This window comes from Macaca mulatta, chromosome 15, assembly GCF_049350105.2.
Source record: "Macaca mulatta isolate MMU2019108-1 chromosome 15, T2T-MMU8v2.0, whole genome shotgun sequence".
Lineage (NCBI taxonomy): Eukaryota > Metazoa > Chordata > Mammalia > Primates > Cercopithecidae > Macaca > Macaca mulatta.
In genome coordinates, this window is record NC_133420.1 from 23,846,524 (window position 1) to 23,873,459 (window position 26,936).

At 45.1% G+C, this 26,936-nt stretch overlaps 1 protein-coding gene across 22 annotated transcripts in view; it reads left to right on the plus strand.

The window, feature by feature from the left end:
* Positions 1-15,980: 15,980 nt before the first annotated feature.
* Positions 15,981-26,936, plus strand: part of DENND1A (DENN domain containing 1A) — a 544,513-nt gene continuing 533,557 nt past the window's right edge. For 18 of the 22 annotated variants that reach the window (XM_077968018.1, XM_015116876.3, XM_077968015.1 and 15 more), the window contains exon 1: positions 15,981-16,218. Coding sequence is in view for 11 of the 22 variants with exons in the window: in XM_015116876.3 (XP_014972362.3) it covers positions 16,202-16,218 (17 nt within the window). In the remaining 11 variants the exon portion in view is untranslated. The remainder of the gene's footprint in view (positions 16,219-26,936) is intronic. The other 4 variants (XM_077968021.1, XM_077968017.1, XM_077968022.1 and 1 more) reach the window with 1 other exon arrangement.

Sequence of the window (26,936 nt, forward strand, 5' to 3'; positions counted from 1 at the left end):
TGTCACCCAGGCTGGAGTGCAGTGGCGCAATCTCAGCTCACTGCAAGCTCCGCCTCCCGGGTTCACGCCATTCTCCTGCCTCGGCCTCCCGAGTAGCTGGGACTATAGGCGCCCGCCACCACACCAGGCTAATTTTTTGTGTTTTTAGTAGAGACAGGGTTTCACCGTGTTAGCCAGGATGGTCTGGATCTCCTGACTTCGTGATCCACCCGCCTCGGCCTCCTAAAGTGCTGGGATTACAGGCGTGAGCCACCGTGCCCAGCCCATATAAAATATGTTAAATACATTTGTGTGATTTTCTGTAGTTAATCTGTCTTTTGTTATAGGTGCCTCAGTTATGAACTCGGTGATGGGAAGGAAAGATATTTCTTTTCTCTCCAACACCATTGACAATCACTGCCAGAAGTCAGGTCCCCAGTTACGAGTTTCCTTCACATCCTGGATTTCTCTCTTCTCTGATTCATCAGGACTTGCAACTGTGATTATTTGTTACACTATTTAATTAGTTTATTTATTTATTTTTTATTTTATTACACTTTAAGTTCTAAGGTATATAGACGTGCAGGTTTGTTACATATGTATACATGTGCCATATTTGTGTGCTGCACCCATTAACTCATCATTTACATTTGGTATTCCTCCTAATGCTATCCCTCCCCCCACCCCATGACAGGCCCCAGTGTGTGATGTTCCCCACCCTGTGTCCAAGTGTTCTCATTGTTCAGTTCCCACTTATGAGTGAGGACATGCCGTGTTTGGTTTTCTGTCCTTGCCATAGTTTGCTCAGAATGATGATTTCCAGCTTCATCCATGTCCCTACAAAGGACATGAACTCATCCTTTTTTATGGCTGCATAGTATTCCATGGTATATATGTGCCACATTTTCTTAATCCAGTCTATCATTGATGGACATTTGGGTTGGTTCTAAGTCTTTGCTATTGTGAATGTTATGCTATTTAATATCATCCCTTTGCTAGACTGTAAATGCCATGAGGGGAGGGTGTGTGTTTTTTCACTTTAATATCCCTCAGCTCCCATTGCTGTGCAATTAGCCTTCAATAGAAATGTATTGAATGAGGAAACAGGCAGAAGAGAAAGCATTCTGAGGGCAATAATGTAAAATAAACAAACACATGCATTCAAAACCTCATCTCCCGTCCCCTCCCCTCCCCTCCCCTCTCCTCCCCTCCCCTTCCCTTCCTTCTGACAGAGTCTTGCTCTGTTGCCCAGGCTGGAGTGCAGTAGCACAATCATAGCTTGCTGCAGCCTCAAACTCCTGGGCTCAAGCCATCCCCCGACCTCAGCCTCCCCAGTAGCTAGGACTGCAGGTATGCAACACCACGCCCAGCTAATTAAAACAATATTTTGTGTGTGCGCGTGTGTGTGTTTGTAGAGACAAGGTCTTGCTATGTTGCCCACATTGGTCTCGAATTCCTGCCCTCAAGCAATCCTCCCGCCTTGGTCTCCCAAAGCGTTGGAACTACAAGTATGAGCCATTGCACCAGGCCTTGTTTTTCTTTTTGAGCAGCTGAGATGAGATGGCAGGGCTTTGGCAAATCAGATTGAGCTCAATCTTTTGGGGCAAAACCAAGGAAAGTAATAATATTATTATTAATAATAATAACTTATTATCCAGTCACCTAGGCTGGAATGCAGTAGTGTGATCTCAGTTCATTGGAGCCTTGACCTCCTGGGCTCAAGCAATCCTCCCACCTCAGCATCCTGAGTAGCTGGGACCACAGGTGTGCATCCCTATGCTTGGCTAATTTTTTTTGTGGTTTTTTTTTTTTTTTTTTTTGGTGGAAATGGGGTATTGCCATTTTGCCCAGGCTGGTCTCAAACTCCTGAGCTCAAGCCATCTGCTGCCTGCCTCAGCCTCCCAAAATGTTGGAATTACAGGCATGAGCCACTGCACCCAGTTGGAATAATTATTTGTCTCATCCACTTCTTGTTGCTGGGGGGTGCTGAAGGCAGCTGAACGTAGGCTTTGCCAGGCCCATGAGGGAAGACCCTCAGGGTCTCTCTGCTGGAGGCTAGGCCTCCCCAGGTCTGCACCTCTGTCTAGGGTTTCATCTCTGTCACATCTGTATCCATCCCCACCCCTATGTCCCACACTTGAAAATCTCCTGTCTGTTTTTGTTTTTTGCCAAGTCCCTAACCTCTCCTGGGAGGGCCCAGGGCCCTGTCTCCATTCAGAGGCTGGAGACCTGGGGCCAGACTTGCCAGCAGACCTCAGCCAGGCCACCATGCACCTCCCCCAGACCCCAGCGCAGCCTTGATTTCTTTCTTCAAAAGCTGTGTTGGCTGGGCCGCGCTATCCAGCGACAGTTCCCACCAAACTCCCAAGCTGACTGCAGACGTTTGTGCTGTCAACAGAATTGCAGAAAATGCAATTCATGTTGTTAATGAGCAGCTTGTTTGGGTAAACAAACCAGGTGAGGTGAAAAAAGTGATGCTCTCCACTAGGAAACACAAGCGAACATTAACCAGATGGAGAGCCACGGGCTTCCGCACACTTCCTACTCCGTGAGGCTCTGGGTGGCTGCAGCGGACATTCCTGGCACTGCCTGGAACCTGGGATGCTGCACACCTCCTGCCTGGCCTGAATCTCCTCCCAAGGGAGAAGAGCCACTTTGTACCCAGCACCGCCCTGGGCCTGGCACTGTGCCTCACGTCTTGCCTGGCCTGAGCCTGGTTTATCATCAGTCCTCATAGCACCATACAAGGTACATGTCACAGCTGGGGAAACTGAGGCTCCAAGATGAGGAAGAGGCTTGCCCCAAGTCAGGATGGTGGATTTGAACCCAGGTCAGTCCAGCCTGACTTCTCAAGTCTATGGTCTCACCAATGTCCCACCCACCCCCTTTGCCCTCATCCCCTGCCTCGTCCTCCCGTCTTAGCCTCAAGGAGGCCTCCGTGGCTGCCACTCACTGTCTCCTCCCTCAGACTGTGCAGCTGAGGACATTTTTAGCTTCCCACAGAGGAGATTCCCTGCTTGTCTGGTCAGGAAAGCACAGCTTTCTTGCTGCTTCTTCTTCTTTTTTTTTTTTTTTTTTTTTTTTTTTGAGAGAGAGTCTCCCTTTATTGCCCAGGCTGGAGCGCAGTGGTGCAGTCTTGGCTCACTGCAACCTCTGTCTCCCGGGCTCAAGAGATTCTTGTGCTTTAGCCTCCTGAGTATCTGGGACCACAGGCACACACCACCACGTCTGGCCAACTTTCTTTGTATTTTTGGTAGAGACAGGGTTTCCCCATGTTGGCCAGGCTGGTCTCGAACTTCTGACCTTAAGTGATCCACCTGCCTCAGCCTCCCAAAATGCTGGGATTACAGGTGTGAGCCACTGTGCCTGTACAGCTTTCTAAAAGTTGCACAGGTCGATCTTTGACTAGCTTCCTCTTAACAACGAAGTCTGTGTGTGTGTGTGTGCGTGCATGTGTATGTGTGTGTGTGTGCACATCCATCCATTTATTCCAAGAGGAATGGCTTGTCTCTGGAAAATCAATAATTTAGATGCATTCGCAGTCCTCACATAATAAGCTGACTACATACTCTGTTTTGTTAGCCTCAGATCATTCAGGAAAACACACACACACACACACACACACACGGATGTGGCTATATTTTACAACCATGAATGATATGGGTAATTACAATGGCTAAATCTGTCTCCCATACAGACAGGGCCAGGAAAAGGGAGGTTCAAGTCTACATATGTTTCTGGCTCTCTCTCTGCATTGCTCAAGAAAAAAAACCCACATCATATTCATATGTTATAAGGCCGTGAGTTATTTTCCCCTTAGCATTCAAGGGTAAAGAGTCCATTAAGCTGTCATTGGCCACATAACCAGCAGGAGAAGTTGGGGCAGACAGTTTGGCTTTAGCTGCCCTGGAGCACACGTGCTCTACCCCAAGAAAAACACTCGATGGTGTCTGCGTGCATTTGCCCTAGAAGCAGAAATCAATTACTCCGACGGCTATTAGAGGGATGATCTGGTTGGGGAGGCTTGCTGTGAATGCAGCCACTGTTCATTCCAGAGTTCCTTATATGTATTATATCTTTTTTACTACCAGAGTCTTAGAGAGAGAAGGAGGCTGTCACAGAACCAGAACATGGTACCTGCTGGGGTGAGCCAAGAACTTTCCAGCTCCAAACCTTATGCTCTTAACCACTAGGCTATCCTGCCTCACCTGCAAATGTGAGTGGTTTACTTCATACCCAACATCATGGGAGCTCCCAGCTTTTGAGGGGCCACATACTACATGTCAGGCCCCATGGATGATCTCATTTAATCCTCACCACAACCCTATAAGGCAAGCACTTCTATGATCTCGAAATGAGCCAATTATTTTCAGCAAGGTGTTTTTTTGTTTTCTTTTTTGAGACAGAGTCTTGCTTTTGTTACCCAGGCTGGAGTGCAATGGCATAATCTTGGCTCACTGCAACCTCTGCCTCCTGGGGACAAGTGATTCTCCTGCCTCAGCCTCCCGAGTAGCTGGGATTACAGGCGCCTGCCACCATGCCCGGCTAATTTTTTTTTTTTTGGAGACGGGGTTTCACCATGTTGGTCAGGCTGGTCTCGAACTCCTGACCTCAGGTGATCCACCCACCTCAGCTTCCCAAAGTGCTGGGATTACAGGTGTGAGCCACTGTGCCTGCCTTAGAATGAGCCAATTATTTGCAAAAAGCAAAAAATAATTTATGCATATTAGCTAATGAGGATGCTGTTCAGGATATTTTTAGCTGAGTGGAGAGAGAGAGAGACGGGAGCTTGGTAGAACTTGTTTTGGAAGAAGAGGAGAGACAGCTTGGGAATCAGGTCTTAGCACAAGTCTCAGCTCTTACCACTTTTGGTTGGGTGACATGAAGTGGGGTTGATAGCAGGGATCATCTCTCTTCTCTGGAAGTGTGTATCATAGTACCAACCTTCCAGGAGCATTGTCAAGATTGAAGATACTGTGAGTAAAACACATAGTAGTCACCAGCTGTACCTATGATAATTATTCATTTATCAAATATTTATTATTGCTGGGCCCTCAGTGTTTACAGATATAAGCATTTTATCCTCACCGCCATCCCATGAAGTACTAGGTTGGTGCAAAGGTAATTGCAGTTTTTGCCATTAAAAGTCATAGACTCTTACTCTCCACTCAGATGCTAAGGTAAGTCAATCACTGTCATTCATTTTGTGTGCCTTGATTTGCGACATAGGAGAAATACTGGCATAAAAGCTTTAGAATTCACTGGGCATGGTGGCTCATGCCTATAATCCCAGCACTTTGGGAGGCTGAGGTGGGTGGATCACCTGAGGTCAGGAGTTCGAGACCAGCCTGGCCAACATGGCAAAACTCCATCTCTACTGAAAATACAAGAATTAGCCGGGCATGGTGGCAGGTGCCTATAATCCCAGCTACTCAGTAGGCTGAGGCAGGAGTATCGCTTGAACCTGGGATACGAAGGTTGCAGTAGCCAAGACCATACCACTGCACCCCAGCCTGGGTGACAGAGCAAGACTCCATCTCAAAAAAAAAAAAAAAAGCTTTAGAATTCAGACAACTAAAATTTCTACTAACAATTAAAACACAAAAATTGTTATGTGAGGTATCTGTCTAGAAGGGGTCATTAAAATAAATAAGATATACGTGCGTGTGTGCATGCGTGAGTCCATGAAAAAAGTATAAAGAAAAACTTTAGCAGAGAGTCCAAAGTCCAACTCACTTCCAAAATGTTAGAGCCATATGGTGACTATTTTCAAAATGGAAGAGAACAGGGTCTCTGGAGTTTAGACTTGGGTCTTGCCTAAAAGACTGAGCCAAACAGGTGGAAATGGGAACAGCCCCAGGGGAGGGGGTCCTAGAAGTCCTGACAAGTAGAATTAATACCCAAAGTGAGTTGGGAAGATTCAAGGTCAGGGCTGGGAAAACAAGGCATGTATCAAATCCTAGAGATGAGGGGAGAAGGAATGGCAAGGTAGGAGGCACAGAAGCAAGTTCAAGCACACAGAGGTCCTTTTACAGGGTGTCCAGCCTGAGCCATAGTAGGTAAGCAAGGTGGCTGAAGAGGCTACACCAGGCCAGGTTCTGAACTGTGGCTGAACTGTGTCCCCAACACCGAGCATGAGGCACCAAGCGCAGAGTGAGCCCATTGGAAATGTCTGCTGAATGCTACGCTGCCAGGCTGGAAAGAGAAATGTGCCACCATTGGGAGCAAGAAAGAGTTCTAATCACAGGACCTGGCACACAGGAGGGACTTGGAAAAAGGGTGAATGAATTGTTCATGACACCTTGCTTGGGTTTCCTAGTTCAGCCAACCAAATGCAACCTAAGGTCCACTGACTGCCCCTCAGGAAGCCAGCCTAAGCCAGTGGGATGCAGGATTCAGAGCTGAAGGCTGGTGGAATGCGGGGGAGAAGCAAGCAGGCTGCTGAGGCCCTGTGGGTACTCATGGGAATGCCATTCATACTGGCATCTGGGTCAGGCTTAAGTCAGTGGTTTCACACCTGTTTGTGGGTCTGTATCACTTGTGGAACTTGTTAAAACACAGTGCTTCTGATCTCCCTTCTGAAGTAGAATTTCTAAGACCAGGACTCTAGACTCCATGTTACAGATAAGCATCACAGATGATACTGGTACACACAGCTAAATAGGGAAACCAAGGCTTTAAACCATGAATTCTCTCTGGCCATTCTTAGAATTCGGCTTTTATTGGTTGGTTGGTTGGTTGGTAAGAAGATAAATATATAATAGTTAACATTGAGCCATTGTAATAAGATTAATCATGTACTTCCCATGCGTTAACACATTTAACTTTCATAATGATTCTATGAGGAAGGGACGATTCTTTCCATTTTACAAATAAGAAAACTCAGTCTGAGAGAGGTTAATAATTTTCCCAAGGTCACACACACAGCCAGGCAGTCTGGCTCCAGAGCCCATTCTCTTAGCTTCCATGAGAAGAGACTTAAGTATATCACTTTAAATCCATGTATAGGCCAAGTGTGGTGGCTCACGCCTGTAATCCCAGCAATTTGGGAGGCTGAGGTGGGCAGATCACCTGAGGTCAGGAGTTCAAGACCAGCCTGGCCAACATGGGGAAATCCCATCTCTACTAAAAATACAAAAATTAGCTGGGCGTGGTGTTATGCACCTGTAATCCCAGCTATCAGGGAGGCTGAGGCACAAGAATTGCTTGAGCCTGGGAGGCGGAGGTTGCAGTGAGCTGAGAGCATGCCACTGCACTCCAGCCTGGGTGACAGAGTGAGACTCTGTCTCAAAAAAAACAATAAAAAAAAAACCCCAAAATAAGTCCATGTATAGTCAGGAGAAGAGGGGACTGCAAAGAAATTACATGTGCTATTTATTCTTGTTTTGTATTTTTTTTAACAATATAGTACTAGTTATACTAACAATATAGTTATTACTAAGAAAAATAATGTTTGATGAATTAATGAATAAATCAGTAAAGGAAAATCACAGCAAGATAAAACATTGTATCTTAGGGAACTAACCAATGATCCCAGAATCGGGAGTTAGGCCATCTGAGCTAAGTTTTGGTGTCTTGCTGGCCATTAGATCTCAGGTAAGTCATTCAAGCCTGCTGTGTATCGGAATCATTTTGTTTTATTTTATTTAGCCTGTTGTCCAAGCTAGGGAGCAGTGGCAGGATCATAGCTCACTGTAACCTTGAACTCCTGGGCTCAAGTGATCCTTCCACCTCAGTCTTCAGAGTAGCTGGGATGAAAGGTGTGCACCACCATGCCCGGCTAATTTTATTTTTAATTATGTTTTGTAAAAATGAGGTCTTGTTGGCCGGGCGCGGTGGCTCAAGCCTGTAATCCCAGCACTTTGGGAGTCCGAGACGGGCGGATCAAGAGGTCACAAGATCAAGACCATCCTAGCTAACATGGTGAAACCCAGTCTCTACTAAAAAAATACAAAAAACTAGCCGGGCGAGGTGGCGGGCGCCTGTAGTTCCAGCTACTCGGGAGGCTGAGGCAGGAGAATGGCGTGAACCCGGGAGGCGGAGCTTGCAGTGAGCTGAGATCTGGCCACTGCACTCCAGCCTGGGCGACAGAGCAAGACTCCGTCTCAAAAAAAAAAAAAAAATGAGGTCTGGCTATGTTGCCCAGGCTGGTTTCAAACTCCTGGCCTAGAGTGATCCTTCCACCTTGGCCTCCCAAAGCACTGGGATTATAGGCATGAGCCAGCATTTCTGGCCGGCATTTTTCACTTTTAAAGCAAGGACAATAGCAATCCCTGATTATTGAGTAGTTGGGAAAATATAAACTATTAAGTATTTGCAAGGTAGTTGATATGGTTTGACTGTGTCCCCACCCAAATCTCATCTTGAATTCCCATGTGTTGTGGGAGGGACCTGGTGGGAGGTAATTGAACCATGGGGGCAGGTCTTTCCCCTGGTGTTCTCATGATAGTGAATAAGTCTCATGAGATCTGATGGTTTTATAAAGGGGAATTTCCCTGCATGAGCTCTCTCTTTTTGCCTGCTGCCATCCATGTAAGATGTGACTCGCTCCTCCTTGCCTTCCACTATAGTTGTGAGGCTTCCCCAGTCACGTGGAACTGTAAGTCCATTAAACCTCTTTCTGTTGTAAATTGCCCAGTCTTGGACATGTCTTTATCAGCAGTATGAGAACAGCCTAATACAACAGTATTATTAACAATAATAAAATAATGAACATCTATCCAGAGAACAGGTGAGTGTCCAGGCTGGGATTACTGATCACAAATGAGGAAAGGCTCAGGTACTCATACTTAGTTCTCAAAAAGAGATAATGATTCTTACCTTATCCCATACACAAAAAAATTTACTCAAAATGGAAATACCTAAATGTAAGAGTTAAAATGATAAAATCTCTTAGGAGAAAAGGAAGAGACTTCATGACATTGGATTTGGCAGTGATTTCTTGGATATGACACCAAAGGCAACAGCAACAAAAGAAAAAATAAGCTGAACTACATCAAAATTAAAAGGCTTTCTGCACCAAAGAACACTATCAATAGAGTGAAAAACCAATACACTGAATGGGAGAAAATATTACAAATCATATATCTGATAAGGAATTAACATCCAAAATATATCAATAACTCCTACAACTTAACAACAAAAAACCCAATCTGATTGCAAAATGGGCAAAAGATTTGAATAGACATTTCCCCACAGAAGATACACAAGTGGACAACAAGCACACAAAACGATGCTCAAATCACTAATCATTAGAGAAATGCAAATTAAAACCACAGTGAGATACCACCTCACACCCATTAGGATAGCTATTAGGAAAAAAGAAAAAAGAAACTCCAACCCCCAAAATAACAAGTGTTGATGAGGAAGTAGAGAAACTGAAACCCTGGTGCACTGCTGATGGAAATGTAAAATGGGGCAACTGCTATGGAAAACAGTAGAATAGTTCCTTGGAAAATTTGAAAAGAATTGCCACATGATCCAGCAATTGCACTTATGAGTACTATCCAAAAGAACTGAAAGCAGGGTCTTGAAAAGATATTTGTACACTCACATTCATAGCAGCTTTATTCACAAGAGCCAAAAGGTAGAAACAACCCAAGTGTCCATTGGCAGATGAATGGAGAAACACAGCGCGATATACACATACCATCGACTACTATTCCTTAAAAAGGGGCCGGGCGTGGTGGCTCATGCCTGTAATCCCAGCACTTTGGGAGGCCGAGGCGGGCGGATCACTAGGTCAGGAGATGGAGACCATCCTGGCTAACAGAGTGAAACCCCATCTCTACTAAAAAGACAAAAAATTAGCCAGGCGTGGTGGCGGGCGCCTGTAGTCCCAGCTACTCGGGAGGCTGAGGCAGGAGAATGGCATGAACTCGGGAGGTGGAGCTTGCAGTGAGCCGAGATGGTGCCACTGCACTCCAGCCTGGGCAGAGCAAGACCCCGTCTCAAAAAAAAAAAAAGAAGGAAATTCTGACATACACTTCAACTTGAATGGACATTGAAGACATTATGCTAAGTGAAATAAGCCAGTCACAAACAAATAATGTACGATTCCACTTATATGAGGTCATATGAGAGTGGTCAAATTCACAGGCAGGCTGAAACTAGAATAGTGGTTGCCAGGGATAAAGTGGAGGGGAAGGGAGAATGGGAGGGGGAGTTTTTGTGCTGTTTAATGGATACAAAGCTTCAATTTGGGAAGATGAAAAAAGTTCTGAGGCCGGGCGTGGTGGCTCAAGCCTGTAATCCCAGCACTTTGGGAGGCCGAGACGGGCGGATCACGAGGTCAGGAGATCGAGACCATCCTGGCTAACATGGTGAAACCCCATCTCTACTAAAAATACAAAAAACTAGCCGGGCGAGGTGGTGGGCGCCTGTAGTCCCAGCTACTTGGGAGGCTGAGGCAGGAGAATGGCGTAAACCTGGGAGGGAGAGCTTGCAGTGAGCTGAGATCCGGCCACTGCACTCCAGCCTGGGTGACAGAGCAAGACTCCATCTCAAAAAAAAAAAAGAAAAAAAAAAAGAAAAAAGTTCTGGAGGAGGATGGTGGTGATGGATGTATAACAATGTGAATGTACTTAATGCCATTGAAATGTACACTTTAAAACTGGTTACAGTGGTCAACTTTCTGTTATGCACGTTTTACCACAATTTTTAAAAATGTATAAAAAATAGAAGGTGAGCAAATGCACCAGCTGAATATACTAAGTTCAAATTTAAGCAAGCACTTCCCAAATCTTGTTCCGTGGCTTATTATTCTTGAGGAATGTGCCTCAGAATAAGGGTTTTGTGGTTGTTTAGTTATTTTTTCAAAATATATTTACTGGTCACTGTCTGCATGCTAGGCTCTGTACTAGATGTTGAGAACTAGGTATGGACAAACCTGGTGTGGTTCCTGTCTTTATCAGTTGGACAATTTAGCAGAATAATATTCCCAATCATTGAAAATCAAACATAGAGCAAGAACCTTACATTCTTCATTTTATTTTATCTTTGTAAGGTGGGTATTATTATCCTCTTATTAAAGAAGAGGAAACCAAGGCTCAGAAAATTTAAATAACATTCTCCAAGTTCACTCAATTAGCAACCTAGGTCCATCTGGCTCCAGAGTCACAATAACCAAAAGGAGAAAACAGGCCGGGCGCAGTGGCTCACGCCTGTAATCCCAGCACTTTGGGAGGCCGAGGCGGGCGGATCACAAGGTCAGGAGATCGAGACCACGGTGAAACCCCGTCTCTACTAAAAATACAAAAAATTAGCCGGGCGCGGTTGTGGGCGCCTGTAGTCCCAGCTACTCGGGAGGCTGAGGCAGGAGAATGGCGTGAACCCGGGAGGCGGAGCTTGCAGTGAGCCGAGATCGCGCCACTGCACTCCAGCCTGGGCGACAGAGCGAGACTCCGTCTCAAAAAAAAAAAAAAAAAAAAGAAAACAATCCAGGCTGGGCGCGGTGGCTCACGCCTGTAATCCCAGCGCTTTGGGAGGCCGAGGTGGGCGGATCACAAGGTCAAGAGATCGAGACCATCCTGGCCAACATGGTGAAACCCTGTCTCTATTAAAAATGCAAAAATTAGCTGGGTGTGGTGGCACATGCCTGTTGTCCCAGCTACTCGTGAGACTGAGGCAAGACAATCGCTTGAACCCAGTAGGCAGAGGCTGCAGTGAGCCGAGATCACACCACAGCACTCCAGCCTGGTAACAGAGCTAGACTCAAAAAAAAAACAAAAAAAAAAAAAGAAAATCCAAATGTCCATCAGCTAAAACCACTTAAATGTACACAATTTAATGTATCAGGAACAACAGACCACTGAATCCTGACACACAGATCGTTTGTTCTGCCATTTCACACTGTATAATTGGGGGGCAATAGAGCTCCCTGGGGTTGCTGTTTTTCCCCTGATAAACACAGCTCCCTAAAATTCCAAGCAGAAAAAACAAACAGGTATAAAAGAGCAAGAGCAAGCTTGGAAACTGAGGAGCATCAAAGTGTCAATGCAGGTGGTATCACCTCTACGGTTGGACTTTTATCTGCTAGATCTGCTTAGCCTATTTTGACAACAGTCGAGAAGGCAAAGTTCCTAAATCCTTCCTTTTCACCAGAAGGTTTACATTCCAACAATTGATTATGGGCGTACTTGGCACAGAGGTCTCATTTCATTTGAATGACATCAGATTCACCTAGGTTTAAAGGAATTATAAAATCGATAAGCCACTGAATTATAGAACTTTAGAACCCAAAAGGACTTTGGAAGGAGGTCACCTGGCCTGATTCTCTTATTTTGGTTAAATCTGTGGCTTGCTCAAAACCAAATAGCCAAGCATGGCTGAGCCTGCTGGGTGTCTTGCAATATCTATCCTCCACTACGTTCCTGGAAATGCCATTCCCTACTCTCTACCTTTCAGCTGTGGACACTATTGTCTGGTTGTCTGAAATAAAGGCTGCATTTTCTAGTGAGGTGTGGTTGCATGACTAATTTCTGGCCAGTGGGATGTAAATAGAAGTGGTGTGAGTAATTCCTGGGAAGTACACTTAAAGGTCAGGGTTTGACATGGGCAGATCCTTCTTTCTTCCTGCAGGCTGGGCTGCAGATTGGATAGCAAGAGTTTAAGCAGCCATCCTGGACTATGAGGTGGAAGTTCTATTTGGAGAATCGGAGAGCAATAAGATAGAATTCTGGGTCTCCGTTAATTATAGGATTGTCACACCAGCCCTGGAATGTTAATCACCAGACTTTACGTGAAAGAGAAATAAAATTCTATTTTTTTCAACAATTTTTATTTCATTTCTCTATCGTTTACAGTTGAATTGAATTCTAACTGATACAGAATGTGAACAAACAAGTTGGGCTGAGAATTCAGGTCTTCTGAATTCAAGCACGGTACTCTTTATTATTATGTTATTATGTTAATCACTTTTACAAAATATATTTATTTATTTCAGAGATGGGGCCTCGCTATGTTGCCCAGGCTGGAGTGCAGTGGCTATTCACGGGCATGACCATAGTGTGCCGCAGCCTCCAACTCCTAGGCTCAGTCTTAAACTCCTGGGCTCAGCCTCCTGAGTAGCTGGGACTACAGGAACAAACCACGGAGCCGGCGTACCTTATTCCTTTTTTTTTTTTTTTTTTGAGATGGAGTCTCACTCTGTCACCCAGGCTGGAGTGCAGTGGCGCAATCTCAGCTCACTGCAAGCTCCACCTCCCGGGTTCACGCCATTCTCCTGCCTCAGCCTCCCTGGTAGCTGGGACTACAGGCGCCTGCCACCATGCCCGGGTAATTTTTTGTATTTTTTTTTTAGTAGAGAGAGGGTTTCATCATGTTAGCCAGGATGGTCTGGATCTCCTGACCTCGTGATCCACCCACCTCGGACTCCCAAAGTGCTGGGATTACAGGCGTGAGCCACCACGCCTGGCCTTTTTCTTTTCTTTTGAGATAGTCTCGCGCTGTTGCTCAGGCTGGAGTGCAGTGGCATGATCTCGGCTCACTACAACTTCTGCCTCCTGGGTTCAAGCGATTCTCCTGCCTCAGCCTCTTGAATAGCTGGGACCACAGGTGCCTGCCACCACACCTGGCTAATTGTTTTGTATTTTTAGTAGAGATGGGTTTTCACCATGTTGGTTGTCAGGCTGGTCTTGAACTCCTTCCTCAAGTGATCCACTTGCCTTGGCCTTCCAAAGTGCTGGGATTACAGGTGTGAGCCACCATGCCTGGCCACTGGTTACCTTATTAATTTTAATAATAAAAGCCAAACTGTGCTAGGTGTTTTATATATAATAGTTGCTTATAATTTTTGAGTCCTTAATATGTGATAGTCACTGTTTGAATACTTTATAAAGGTCACTAACTCATTTAATCCTCATGTCAACTCACTAAAATAGGTCTATTATTATCATCATTTCTATTTTACAGACGGAGAACCTGAGACACACAGAGAAGGAATAATTCACCCAAGGTCACATATTTAGTAAGAGGTAGAGCTGAGATTTAAACCCTGGCAGTCTGGTTCTAAAGCCTGTGCTCTTTGCTCCTATGTTGCACTCGCTCTTATGATGGAAGCTTCTCATCACCCTCTACACTAAGGAGGAAACTGAAACATACACTTGTCTAATCATTTGCATAAAATCTACCAGTCAATGCTGAAGCCAGAATTAGAAGATTCCTCACTCCCAGTCCAGTGCTCTCTCCTCAGACCACCCTGCTGTCTCTGAGGCCACCTGAGCAGACACATAATCTCCACCTTCTACCTCCCTCTCCAACACACACACACACACACACACACACACACACACACACGCCACCCAGCAGGCACCCAGACATTTTTGTGGCCAAGATGGCTACAACCTCCTTTGAAAAGCAGCCAGCTTTGCCTTCCACCAATAACTTTGTCTTATTTATAGTCTCCTGCTCAGAGCTTTTGAACTGGCTGCCCATTCCAGGGAAGATCTTGATAACAACTGTTCCTTGGAGATGTTTCACAGGTGAATAAACACCACAGAGCTCCTGCCTGTCTAGCAGAGCTTTGCTCCTGCGGGTGTTTACAAGTCGGTATTGGTGTCTGGGTGCATAAGACTTTAAATTCAAAATGACAGTTTGGACATTTTCACTTTTTTTTTGGTTTTAATTTTAAAAAGTTTACCCTTTGACTTCAACAACCTCAAGGTACAGGCAAAAGGGAAAAGGGAGAAACTACCTTTATTCAGAAGGTGACTCAAACAGAAGAAGTCTTCTATGACTTATCTTACTGCTTTCTTTGCTCCTAGCCTGGCCAGGAGCTAGGACGCAGGACTAGTTACACAGTGGCTATGGGGTGGGGGTAGGGTGAAGAGGCACTCCATGCATTTATAAGAACTGAAATGGCAGAAGCGATTAATGGCTTCAGGACAGAAAATTGAAAAAAGGAAAAAAAAATGCCTAATATTAAAAGTGTCTTTGGACTTGTGGAAGGTGCCACTTTAAAGCATGACTGTGTCACATGTCTGGAATTATTCAGTCTGGACACTAATCTTGGCTTCACTCGCTACTAGTTATGTGATCTTGGGAATGTGGCTCAGTTTCCTCTTTGTAAATTAGGGAGATGAACACAGGATTATTGTGAGGATTGGCACTAATGATGTACGGAAATACTGTGTCTGATTCAGGAAGGGCACTCACCCGCTCATTAAGGGGTGGCTAATGGTAGCTTTCATTATTGCTTCCTTTATGATCCCTCTGGGCCTAGAGGGGATGAAATTGAGGTGTTCATGGAAGTGAATCCCAAGGCAGGGAGCAGGGGCAGGTAGCAGGTTGGTGATCTCGGCTCTCAAATCCTTTCATCTGCACTGAGTTAATCTCTATCAGGGACTTTTGTGGTAAAAGGAGGCTTCGATGTTGGAGTCCCCAAAACGGCTGATAAAGGGAGACAGAGGTCCTCAAGGGGAGGGCAGAGCTGAGTCACCACATGGGTCCACGCAGCCCCCAAGTGGCTTTCCTGTAGGTATGTGGGGTCTCCTTCAAGCTCTAAGGGGAAAGGAAGAGGAAAGGCCTTCAGATGGGGAAGTGGACGGTGTGATGCAGAAGAGGTTCTGCACGGAACTTACTGGAAAGTGCGGGATGTTAAAGGGAAAACGTGTTTTCATGGAGGCCTAGGCGGGAGACATTAGCTGTCCGTTAGAAGGGTTGGGTGGGAGGCCTCCAAGGGGAGGATGGGTGGCGGTTTCATCGGGAGGGCTAGGGGTCTCCATGAGAGGATTAAGGTCTCTTCAGGCCGGCTGTGAGTGGAGGTTTCCAGCGGGACGCAGTGGGGTGGAGACGTGTAAGGGCCTGCGCAGGAACGCCACAGTCCTCCGGGGCCCGCGCCCGGGGAGACGTGCGGGTGACCGCGCTCCTGCCCCGCCCCCGCCGGCCACGGCCCCGCCCCCGCGTGCGGACTACACTTCCCAGCAGCCCCCGCGGGCAGCGGCGGCGGCAGCGCGGGCGGGAGGGGCGGCGGTGAGAGGCGGTGGGGGCGGCGCGCGCCGGGCACGCGCGCCGGCGACCATGGCGTTCGCCGGGCTGGAGCGAGTACATTAACCCCTGGAGGCGGCGGCGGCGGCGAGGGAGCGAGCCTCGAGCGGGCGGGCCCCAGCCTGAGGGAAGGGAGGAAGGGGCGGGGAGAGCGCCAGAGGGAGGCCGGTCGGCCGCGGGCGGGCGGGCAGCGCAGCGCCGAGCGGGGCCCGCGGGCCCATGAGGAGGCCCGGGGACCATGGGCTCCAGGATCAAGTGAGTGCGGCCGGGCCGGGCGGAGCCGGGCCGGGCGCGGGGCGGCGAGGCCGGGCCAGGGCTGCAGGCCGCGGGCCGCGCGGGGGACTTGTTGCCGGGACCGGAGGGGCGCCCCGCGTGCAGGCGTCACGCGGGGAGGGGGACGGTTGCCATGGCGATCCAGGGAGGCGCGGGGGCGGGGTGCGCGCGGGGTGGCAGGGCGCCGGGGGCCAGGTGTCCCCTCCTTACCTAGGGGCCGGAACAGCTGAGATTACTGGGCGGCCCCCTCCCCGGGTTTACGGAGAGCCCCTGAAAATGGCCCTTCAACTGTGGGGATGGGGAGTGGGAAAGCCCCGGAAGCACCTCCCCAAACGGGCATGTTTGGGGCGCCCCTGAGAGTTGGCAGGTCCGGAGAGGTTGCAGCCTGGCCGCTTGAGGCCTGCGGCCCCCGCAGTAGTCGCGTGAGGTTCTTAGAGGGAGGGGTCACACTCATGGACCTAAGGTGTGGATGGCCGGGGAGGAAGGCCCGTCTCTCTCCTATTTCCCCCCTCTTATCTGTGAAAATCTCCACACGGCAAGGGCCAAAGGGTGTGAAGGAGGATACCTCTGTGTTGTAACCAAACACCTGCTCTTGATAATCGTTGGAAAGGCTTTGTAACTCAATCTGGCGAATTCCCCCACTCATTCATTCACCTGGAGGTTTGGCTTTCCGGTGGAGGATTAGCTTTCCGGGGAAATTGTTGATACATGTAACTTCAGAATCCACTGAAACATTGTTGCCCTCTTCGTAGACTTAGAAGTTGACTTTGGAAAGTGCAACTCTTAAGCGGTCCAATTTGGGTGTGTGGCTTTGGACTCTATCTCCCCTCCCAGGCAGGTCCTCTTGTGGCCTCTCCCTTCCTTTGCCCCAGAACTGGAGATGTTTTATCTCTAATTACTAACAAATGTTCGCTTTTTCCTCTGTGACTAATAGAATTGTTTAAGGGCATTAAAAAGCAAAGTTGACAGCATAGGCTTTTCTGTAAAACAACTTTCCTAGAACACTTTAAACCCTCTTACGGGAAAGTCTGTGGAATGTGTTTATTTCAGCATTTTGAGAATTGTACTAGGGAAGTTGGAAAGGAGAAGGGCCTTAAGGGCGAAATCTAATAATTATTCAAACATTGCATCTCATGTCCAGGTGATGCCCGTGCAGTGTGACCCTTGCCCAGCCTTGCAGTCCCCGTGTGGTTAGGCTTCCCATTTGCAAAATATGTATGGGATGCGCTGCAGCAGCCTTGAGACATCTGCTGAATGAAACTAGAAAAGTTTGCTTATGGCAGTGAAAGTGGAAGAGTCGCATGAACACTCTGTTAAATCTTTATTTTTGTGGAAATGAGAAAAAAGTTAGAAGCATGCTCCAAACAAGAGCTTGAGAGGCTTGGGAGGTAAAAAGATGTCGTTTGTGAACCATTGGGATTAAAGAGGCACTCAAGTTTAGCTCCTACTTCCAAGTAAGAGTTGTAAACTTGGATTTCAATAGCACTTAGAAACACTTTCCAGAAGCCATGTTAGAGTTGCAGAGTATGCGTGAGGACACTTACCCTTCTTGTTACAGAAAAGTTCAGAAACTTGCCTGACATGAGGCGGTGAGTGTCAGAACCAGTATTAAAATCCAGCAAGTAAAAGTTCGGATGGCTAGCCGTCAAATGTCTGTTGCTCTCCAAGGTAGCAGGTTGGACAAATAACATTTCTCAAATGTGTCTTGTGGAACCCATCGCTAATTCTGAGCACTTGGACAAGGGAATTTACTAAGGCATGGACTTGTATTAAGTATGAAGAATAGCCTTATTGATCTTGGAACTAGACTACTCTGTGATAAAAACTTAGGCTTGGGAAATATGTTAGTTTGTGGTGAAACTGAAACAGAATATGAAGAGAGAAGTTATGAAAAGTAGTTGTGATTTATAGTGACTGTTGATTATGCAACTTCTGCCTGTGGCTCAGAATGGGGATGGACAGGAAATTACCCACTTAAGTGCTTCTCTAGTTGTTGCAGAAGACGGAGCTTTGGTTACTACTGGCTGGCTATTCCCTCCTGGCAGGGCATTCAAGGTGTTCTCCTGGCTGTGGTGAAATCTAAGTGTGCAGGTTCCATTGAATTGGACAGTCTTGGAGGTAGGGGCAAGGGGGAGGGGTTCCCTTTGTTTTCTCTTGCTTATCTCTGATGCAACAAGTCAGTTGACTAGGTGGAATCAGATCTAGGTTCAAATTCCAGCTCTTTTTAATGCTAATTATGAAACTTCACACAGACTGCCTTTTCAACCTCAGTTTCCCTGAGGTAAAATGGGGAGGAATGTGTCCAGGTTGTAGGGTTATTATGAGCAATGAACACAGTATCAATATAAATGCTAGGTCCGTGTTAAAAACTCAGTAATTGTTTTTTTTTCCTTTTTTTTCACCTTCTGTATCAAAAGACTAAGAACATTACTGTATATTAGAAATGTCAGAGAAAGGTATGTTTAAGGTAATGGAGAAGAAAATTTTAATGACCAAGGAATTAGGCTGTTAACATGCAGAGTAGGGCTTAACATTGTCTCATTATTAAAAAATAAAAGTCGATTAAAAACAATATTGTGTGTAATTGTGAAGCTGGTGTCTGTTGTGTGATCAGTGGTAAAGCACGTGAGTTGCTAGGCACAGGTGTTAAAATTTAGTGTTTGATCAGACTTCTCTTTAGAGTTTAAGCCTGGTTGAACACAATCTCTGTCAGGTACCATGGAAATCCTTAATGTGAACCATTTCATGAAACCCTCACTACTGTCCAGTGGTGGCGATGCTGTTTATTAACCACATTTTTCAAATGAGAGAATGAGCGTTTATAGGCCTAAGATCAGATGCCATCCCCTGGAAGCCTGCCTTGATGCCAGTTTCCTGTTGCCACCCCCACCCACTCCTGTTCCAGTCTAGGCCAGGTGCCCTTCATCCGTGTTTCTATGGCCCCTTGTGTTTATCGCAGACGCGGTACTGAATCTTGTTTCTTGTCTGTCTCCTGTACCATGCTGGACATAAACTTCTTGAGAGCAAGGACTGTCTTATTTATCTTTGAGTTCCCTGTGTCAAACTCAATGCCTGGCACGTGGTTGTTTGAGAAGAGTTCATGGAATGCATTTAAGAAATGCTTTAGGATCTACATTAAGATTCTAATTAAGACTCTGAGTTCTCTGAGTTGAGTGTACATCGAGTTAAAAAAAATTTAAACCCTTGAGGAAGAAAAGTTTTATATTTTATAAATTTTTAAGGCCAATTATACTGGTTTAGGCAGGCATTTCCTTTTACTAGAGTATTTAGTTTTTTTTTTTTTTTTTTTTTTTTTTTGAGACGGAGTTTCACTTTTGTTGCCCAGACTGGATGGAGTGCAGTGGCACGATCTCAGCTCACTGCAACCTCCACTCCCCGGTTCAAGCCATTCTCCTGCCTCAGCTTCCCTAGTAGTTGGGATTACAGGCATGAGACATCATGCCTAGCTAATTTTCTATTTTTAGTAGAGACGGGGTTTCTCCCATGTTGGTCAGGCTGGTCTCCAACTCCCAGCCTCAGGTGATCTGCCCGTCTTGGTGTCCCAAAGTCCTGGGATTACAAGTGTGAGCCACCACGCCCAGCCTCATGTTTATTTTAATAAAGGAACATTGTCTTGCCTCAAATCAACATCTAATGGACAAAAAAAGAGGTCATCAGTATGCAGGTAGCACCCTGGAAACCTAAATCTTAAACCTGTGTAGACATTTATCTAGAAGAATAAAAGGAGCAGTGGTAACTGGCAATTTTTGACAGGTATGTTTAAATCTTATTTAGTGTTTGAATGATCCCAGTGGACTGGAATGTGGTTAATATGAAGCAATTTAACTGATAATGCAGACACACAGCAGGAAACTATGCGGCAGTTTAATATTACTTGTGGTGACATCCTAGAAATTGCTTCCAGGCACCAAGTGCAGGAAGTGGGCTGTAAGTAATCGAAGGAAGTTTTCTAAGTGAGTTTGAAGAAACCTGACATTTATGGACTCAGAGAAAAGCATACTCTAAGACTTGGAGGCATGGGAACAGGGCAGGGCAACTAATTTGGCCTTGTGGTGGTGATTATCCTATATTAGCCTGTATACCTGTCTTCTGTCCCTGTCAAACTGTGACCTCTGTGAGATTAGTGACCAAGACATTTATCCATTTATTCATCTACTTACCTACTATAGAACTAAGACTATTAAGCACGTATTAAACAATAAATATTAGCCATTATTATCATAATTAGTGGCAATACTGTGCCTGGCAGTGTGCTAAGTACTAGGGACACAAAGATGAACAAATATTTTTCTTTAAGGCTTTCTAAAGTAGTGGACACAAATGTAAAACAAAAACAATCCCTTCCAGACTCCCTCCCCACCAATACAAAACAAAACAAAAACAACCCAATTATAATACAGTGTAGTTAATTGCAATGGTGGAGATGCGACTGGTGATGAATAGGTGAGTAAGTGAAGGAGAGACTGTCTTCTGGGGAGGAGGGAGGGTCAGGAAAGGAAGGCTTCACCAAGGAGATCATGTTTCAGCTGAGAGATGGGTAGGGGTGGTTAGCAGAGGGAGTAGAGGCAGTAGGGATGGTGGGGGTATCAGCAGAGGGAGCAGTACGTATGAGGACATGGCATATTAGGGAAATAAAATATTACCATTTATTAGACACTTGAATGCCAGGAATTGTGTTAGACATTGGGAATTATGATGGTGAATAATAGATTCACTCCTAATGGTGCATACAGTCTTGTGGACCTGACATTAAAAAGCCAGGTAAATTCACATAAAGCTATGTGGATGTTCTATAAAGAAAGCACACGAGATGCCTCTGAGGGAGAATGATGGGAGTGACTGTCCTATTTTAGAGAGAGTGGCGAGGGAAGGCTCACCGTGGAGATGACATTTGAGCTGAGACTTAAAGGATGAGGAGGTATTAGTCATCTAAAGAGACTAGGCAAGACGTTTTATTCCAGGCAAAGGATAGAGCATACACAAAGGCCTTGAGGCAAGAAAACCCTAGGCATATTTCAGGAACGGACAGAAGGCCCGTGGGTTTGAGTAGTGACTGGGGGCAGAGAGGCTTGTGGTTAGGTCAGAGGGAGAAAGACTGGGCAGGGCAGGGCCTTGTGGGTTGTGGTAATCTGAAAACTGTTTAAGATATGAAATTAAGATTCACATACTATAATATTTACTTTTTTTGAGACAGTTTCACTCTGTCGCCCAGGCAGAGTGCAGAGTGGTGCGATCTCGGCTCGCTGCAACCTCCATCTCCCGGGTTCAGGTGATTCTCATGCCTCAGCCTCCCAAGTAGCTGGGACTGCAGGTACCCGCCACCATGCCTGACTAGTTTTTGTGGTTTTAGTTTCACCACATTGGCCAGGCTACTCTCAAACTCCTGATGATCTGTCTGCCTTGGCCTCCCAAAATGCTGGGATTACAGGCATGAGCCACTTTGCCCGGCCCTAAAATTTACTTTTTAAAGTGGTTTTAAGGATATTCACAAGGGTGACTGATTACCACTAATTCCAGAACTTTTTCATCACCGCACAAAGAAATCCCATACCTGTTAGATACCGCTCATTCCTCCAAACCCTTTAGTCCTAGGCAATCACTAATCTACTTGCTATAGATTTGCCTATTATGGGCATTTCATATGTTAATAAATAGAATAATATGTAACCCTTCATGCATGGCTTCTTTCACTTAACATAATGATTTCAAGATTTATCCATGTTGGAGCATGTATGAGTGTTTCATTACTTTTTACTGCTGAATAATATTCCATTGTATGGACATACCACATTTTACTCATCCATTTGTCAGTTGTTAGGTATCTGGATGGTTTCCCCTTTTCATCGTTATGAATGATGTTGCTATGAACATTTTGTGTGGGCATACGTTTTTATTTCTCTCGGATATATACTTGGGAGTGGAATTGCTGGATCGTATGGTAACTCTGTGTAACCTTTTGAGAAACTATTAAAATTGTTTTCTAAAGCAGCTGTACCACTTTGTGTAAAATGGTATTTTATTGTGGTTTTGATTTGGCCCAAATGAGTTACATAGAAAAGTTCAGAGTAGATGGAGATAGGTTTCTCAGAAGAGGTTGGAACTTGAACTGAAAGAAAGAGGAGATATGGAGAATGGAGGGGGATTACCAAAGGAAGACGAGTAGAAGTTATATGACTTGAAAGTGAGGATAAACCCATCTCGTTTCAAGAACAGAGGAGTAGTCTTGGCTTATGATAGCTCTGCTCCAGTTTGTTTTGACTGTTCTTTAAAGGATCCCCTTGCCAAAATGCACAAGAAGGTTGCTTCTTCTTGAGGCCTGTTGTATAGCACAACCAACGTATCTCTCTGCTTTGTGATGAGACCAAGAATTGGAATGTGACTTCCTTTCCAGGCCGCCTTCCTCTAATGCTCTTCCCCTCATCCCTTTCTCCACCACAGTGCTATCCTCCCAGTCCCCAAAGGAGAATGTAGAAAGACTTGGAGTGGTGGAGTAACAGTCTCTTTGAAGACTAAGCTCTCCATCACTGGTGCTCAGAGTCAGCCACTTGAATTTTCATGACTTTTCTGGAAAATATGTTGGTGCTACTCCCTCACTCTTCTCTTAGCCATTGTAGTCAACTTAGAGGGGATTGTACAGCAGATAGGAAGGTTGAAACAAAAGGTAAGACCTGGAGTATTGCTCTAGGAAAGTATGTTTGCATTCAGTTATTCAATCTGTGTAAGTTCCTGGCTGGAGTTCAGGTTGCAGTTGCAAAGGTCCAGCCTTTTTCCTGGCCCTAGGGAGAACTAATCTCTGGGTTCGTAACATCCTTTTTGCTTAAAAGGGCTTTGTGGGGGCATGGAAAGATAAACAAGGAAGAAAAATAAACAAAATGAAGTTGTTTTGTTCTCTACTTTGATTGGAATCCATACCCATTCTTTCTAAGTAGTCAGGACTTGAAAAGTAGCCAAATAAAGTAAGAAAAGATATGTTAAAATACATACATGTTCCTATAGAAAAGAGAGGTGACATTCCAAAAATTCATTTGTAAGTTGGTTATGGCATTTAAAATGTGTTTCCCTCTTCGAGATACTGTTATGTACAAGTCAGTAATTGTTGAGGGCAAGGGCATTCCAGATATAGGGAACTGTGTATGCAAAAGTCATGGGGAGTTAAAAGATAAAGCTGAAATGCAGGATATAAGGATAAAGATTATAGCAGAAGAAGTTGATGAAGTAGGCATGTGCCAGTGGGATATGATGTCATTGAAGGGCTGAACTGGGGATGTAATATGATCAGATTTGGGTTTTTAGGTAGATTACCCTGGCAGCAGAAGTTTAGAGCAGTGATCTCTCTGGCTTGTACAAGATGACACACTGGAATGTAAGAATAGTATGCTAGAAATTGTATTTATTTTTATATCAACCTTCAAAGTTTGTTTTTGTATTTTTTAATGTATGTATTAGTATAGTAAGGCATTATTATAATTTATGGATATTTATCAAATGTCTGCTCACTTTTTTACTGATAGGAAGAATGCATGGAAAAAAATGGGAGGCCACTGGATTGTGGAACTGTGTAATAGTTTTTACTGCCGAAGATCAAGGTCCAGAGCAAGGTTTTGGCAGTGTAAAGAAAAGGAATGATGGGCCGGGTGTGGTGGCTCATACCTGTAATGCCAGCACTTTGGGAGGCCAAGGAAGGTCCAGGCTTGAGTCCAGGAATTTGAGACCAGCATGGGCAACATAATGAAACTCTGTCTCTACAAAAAAATACAACAATCAGCCAGGTGTGGTGGCATGTATCTGTGGTCCCAGCTACTTGGGAGGCTGAGATGGGAGGATCACTTGAGTTCCCATAGAGGTCAGGAGACAGAGGTTGCAGTGAGCCAAGATCGCGCCACTGCATTCCAGCCTGGGTGACAGAGTGAGACCCTGTCTCAAAAAAAAAAAAAAAAAAAAAAAAAAAAGGATGGCTTTGAGAGATTTTAAGTAGAAATGACAAGACTTGGTGACAAATTACATGTAAGAGGCAAAAGAAGAATCAAAGATGACTTGCCAAGGTTGGCAGAGTTATGTTACAAATGGAGTATTTGTAAGGTGAGGACTGGTTATATAATGTTTGCTTTTCTGAGGAAAAGTGAAAAGTTATAATGGGGATAAGGCATTTTAGTCTGCAGTGAGAAAGGAAGGAATCTTTGAGGGATCTATAGTGAATGTGTGTGCTTTATTAAATAAGTAAGACTTAAAGTGGGCTGGACTAAATTGCTGAAGGCAAATCTGTTCATGGTAGATTTAGAGATGAGGGGAGAAAAACCACCTTTCAAAAGGTGAATTCAAATTCACTTTAGCCACAGGAAAGGTTTGAGGGTGTTGCATTGATCTCGCCTAGGCTGTATGAATAAATGGAAGGAAGGAAACCAATCTAGAGAAAATGCTGTCTGACTCCCTGCAGGCAGTTCTTGAACTCCAGGGTGTGAGAGGAGCCAGAGGTATGTGAGCATTGGAGTTTTGAGTCCCTAGAACTATATATTCTCTCTCTGAGTTCTAAATTTCTGAGCTTCAGGTTAAAAAAAAATTATGGAAGGAAGCTAATAAATTCACTTACAGGGTTGTTGTCATAATTGAAAGAGATCTTGTGCCTAGTTCGCAGTGGAGATACGACTGCTTAGTAAATGGCAGCTATCATTAATATTGCTTGGAGAGTAGAAAATATGGTTGTCTGAACAACCTGGAGTTAAAAAACAAGTTAAAAGACAGCAAGTATATTCCTTTTTATAGTATTACAGTTTTTTTTGTTTTGTTTTTAAAAACCAAGGTTTTTGCTTCCTTTCAGTAAGAATGTTAGGATGACGTGTAGTGTATTTCACTGAATTTATTTGAAAGATTGAGATGCTGATATATACAAAGTGCTATTGCTCTTGCTGGTTGGGAAGAAAGGAAGCCTATAGTCTACTAAGACAGATAAGATGAGCATGCAAACAATTAGAATTATAACATTTAAGAACACTTATGCCCCCAGCCAGGTCCGGTGGCTCACGCCTGTAATCTCAGCACTTTGGAGGCTGAAGCAGTCAGATCATTTGAGGTCAGGAGTTCGAGATCAGTTGGGCCAACATGGCGAAACGCCATCTCTACTTAAAAAAAAAAAAAAAATTACAAAAATTAGCCAGGCATGGTGGCGCACGCCTGTAGTCCCAGCTACTTGGGAGGCTGAGGTGTGAGAACTGCTTGAACCTGGGAGGGGGAGGTTGCAGTGAGCTGAAACTGCGCTACTGCACTCTAGCTTGGGCAACAGAGCAAGACCCTGTCTTGAAGTAAAAAACAAAACCACTTAATGTTCCGTTTATCATAAATATTGGAAATCTATTCAGTTTTATAAAATATTTATACAAATAATTTATATTTATCTCTGTTTAACTGGTACTACTTTTCAGTCTTTTTAACATTTTTTTTTTCTTTTTTTTTGAGATGGAGTCTTGCTCTGTCACCCAGGCTGGAGTGCAGTGGCGCGATCTTGGCTCACTGCAACCTCTGCCTGCTGGAGTCAAGCAATTCTCCTGCCTCAGCCTCCCGAGTAGCTGGGATTACAGGCATGTGCCACCACGCCTGGCTAAATTTTTTGTATTTTTAGTAGAGATGGGATTTCACCATATTGGCCAGGCTGGTCTCCAACTGTTGACCTTGTGATCCACCCACCTCGACCTTCCAAAGTGCTGGGATTACAGGCGTGAGCCACTGTGCCCGGCCAAGGACTGCTGTTCAGTCTTTTTAAAAGTGATTTTTTTTTTTTTTTTTGTGACGGAGCCTTGCTCTTGTTGCCCAGGCTGGAGTGCAGCGGCACGATCTTGGCTCACTGCAATTTCTACCTCCTGGGTTCAAGCTTCCTCTGCTTCAGCCTCCTGAGTAGCTGGGATTACAGGCACCTGCCACCATGCCCGGCTAATTTTTCATACTTTTAGTACAGACGGGTTTTGCAGGTTGGCCAGGCTGGTCTCAAACTCCTGACTGCAGATTACTCCTGGCAGTAATCTGCCCGCCTTGGCCTCCCAAAGTGCTGGGATTATAGGCTTGAGCCACCGTGCCTGGCCTTAAAGTGATTTTTTATTCCTTTTTTTCTTGGTAGTTGAACCTATTTTTAAACTTTATTTTGGAAAATTTTAAACATCTATAAAAGTAGAATAGTATAATGAGCCCCCAAATTCCCATCAACCAGTTTCAACACTTAATTTATGTTTTATCTAGTTTTATTTATAGATGACTGACTGTAACTCCCTCCCCTGCTCTCCAGTCCTGGATTATTTTGAAGCAAATCCCAGATGTTGTCATATCATCTTTTTTTTTTTTTTTTTTTTTTTGAGACAGAGTCTCACTCTGTTGCCCAGGCTGGAGTGCAGTGGTGCAATCTTGGCATACAGCAACCTCCACCTCCCAGGTTCAAGTGATTCTCGTGCCTCAGCCTCCCCAGTAGCTGGGATTACAGGTGTGCGCCACCATGCCTGGCTAATTTTTGTATTTTTAGTAGAGATAGTATTTCACCATTTTGGCCAGGCTGCTCTCAAACACCTGACCTCAAGTGATCTGCCCGTCTCTACCTCCCAAAGTGCTGGGATTACAGGTGTGAGCCACACCATTCCAGGCCCCAGATGTCATATCATTCTTAAATACTTCCATATGTGTCTCTAAAAGATAGATTTTCT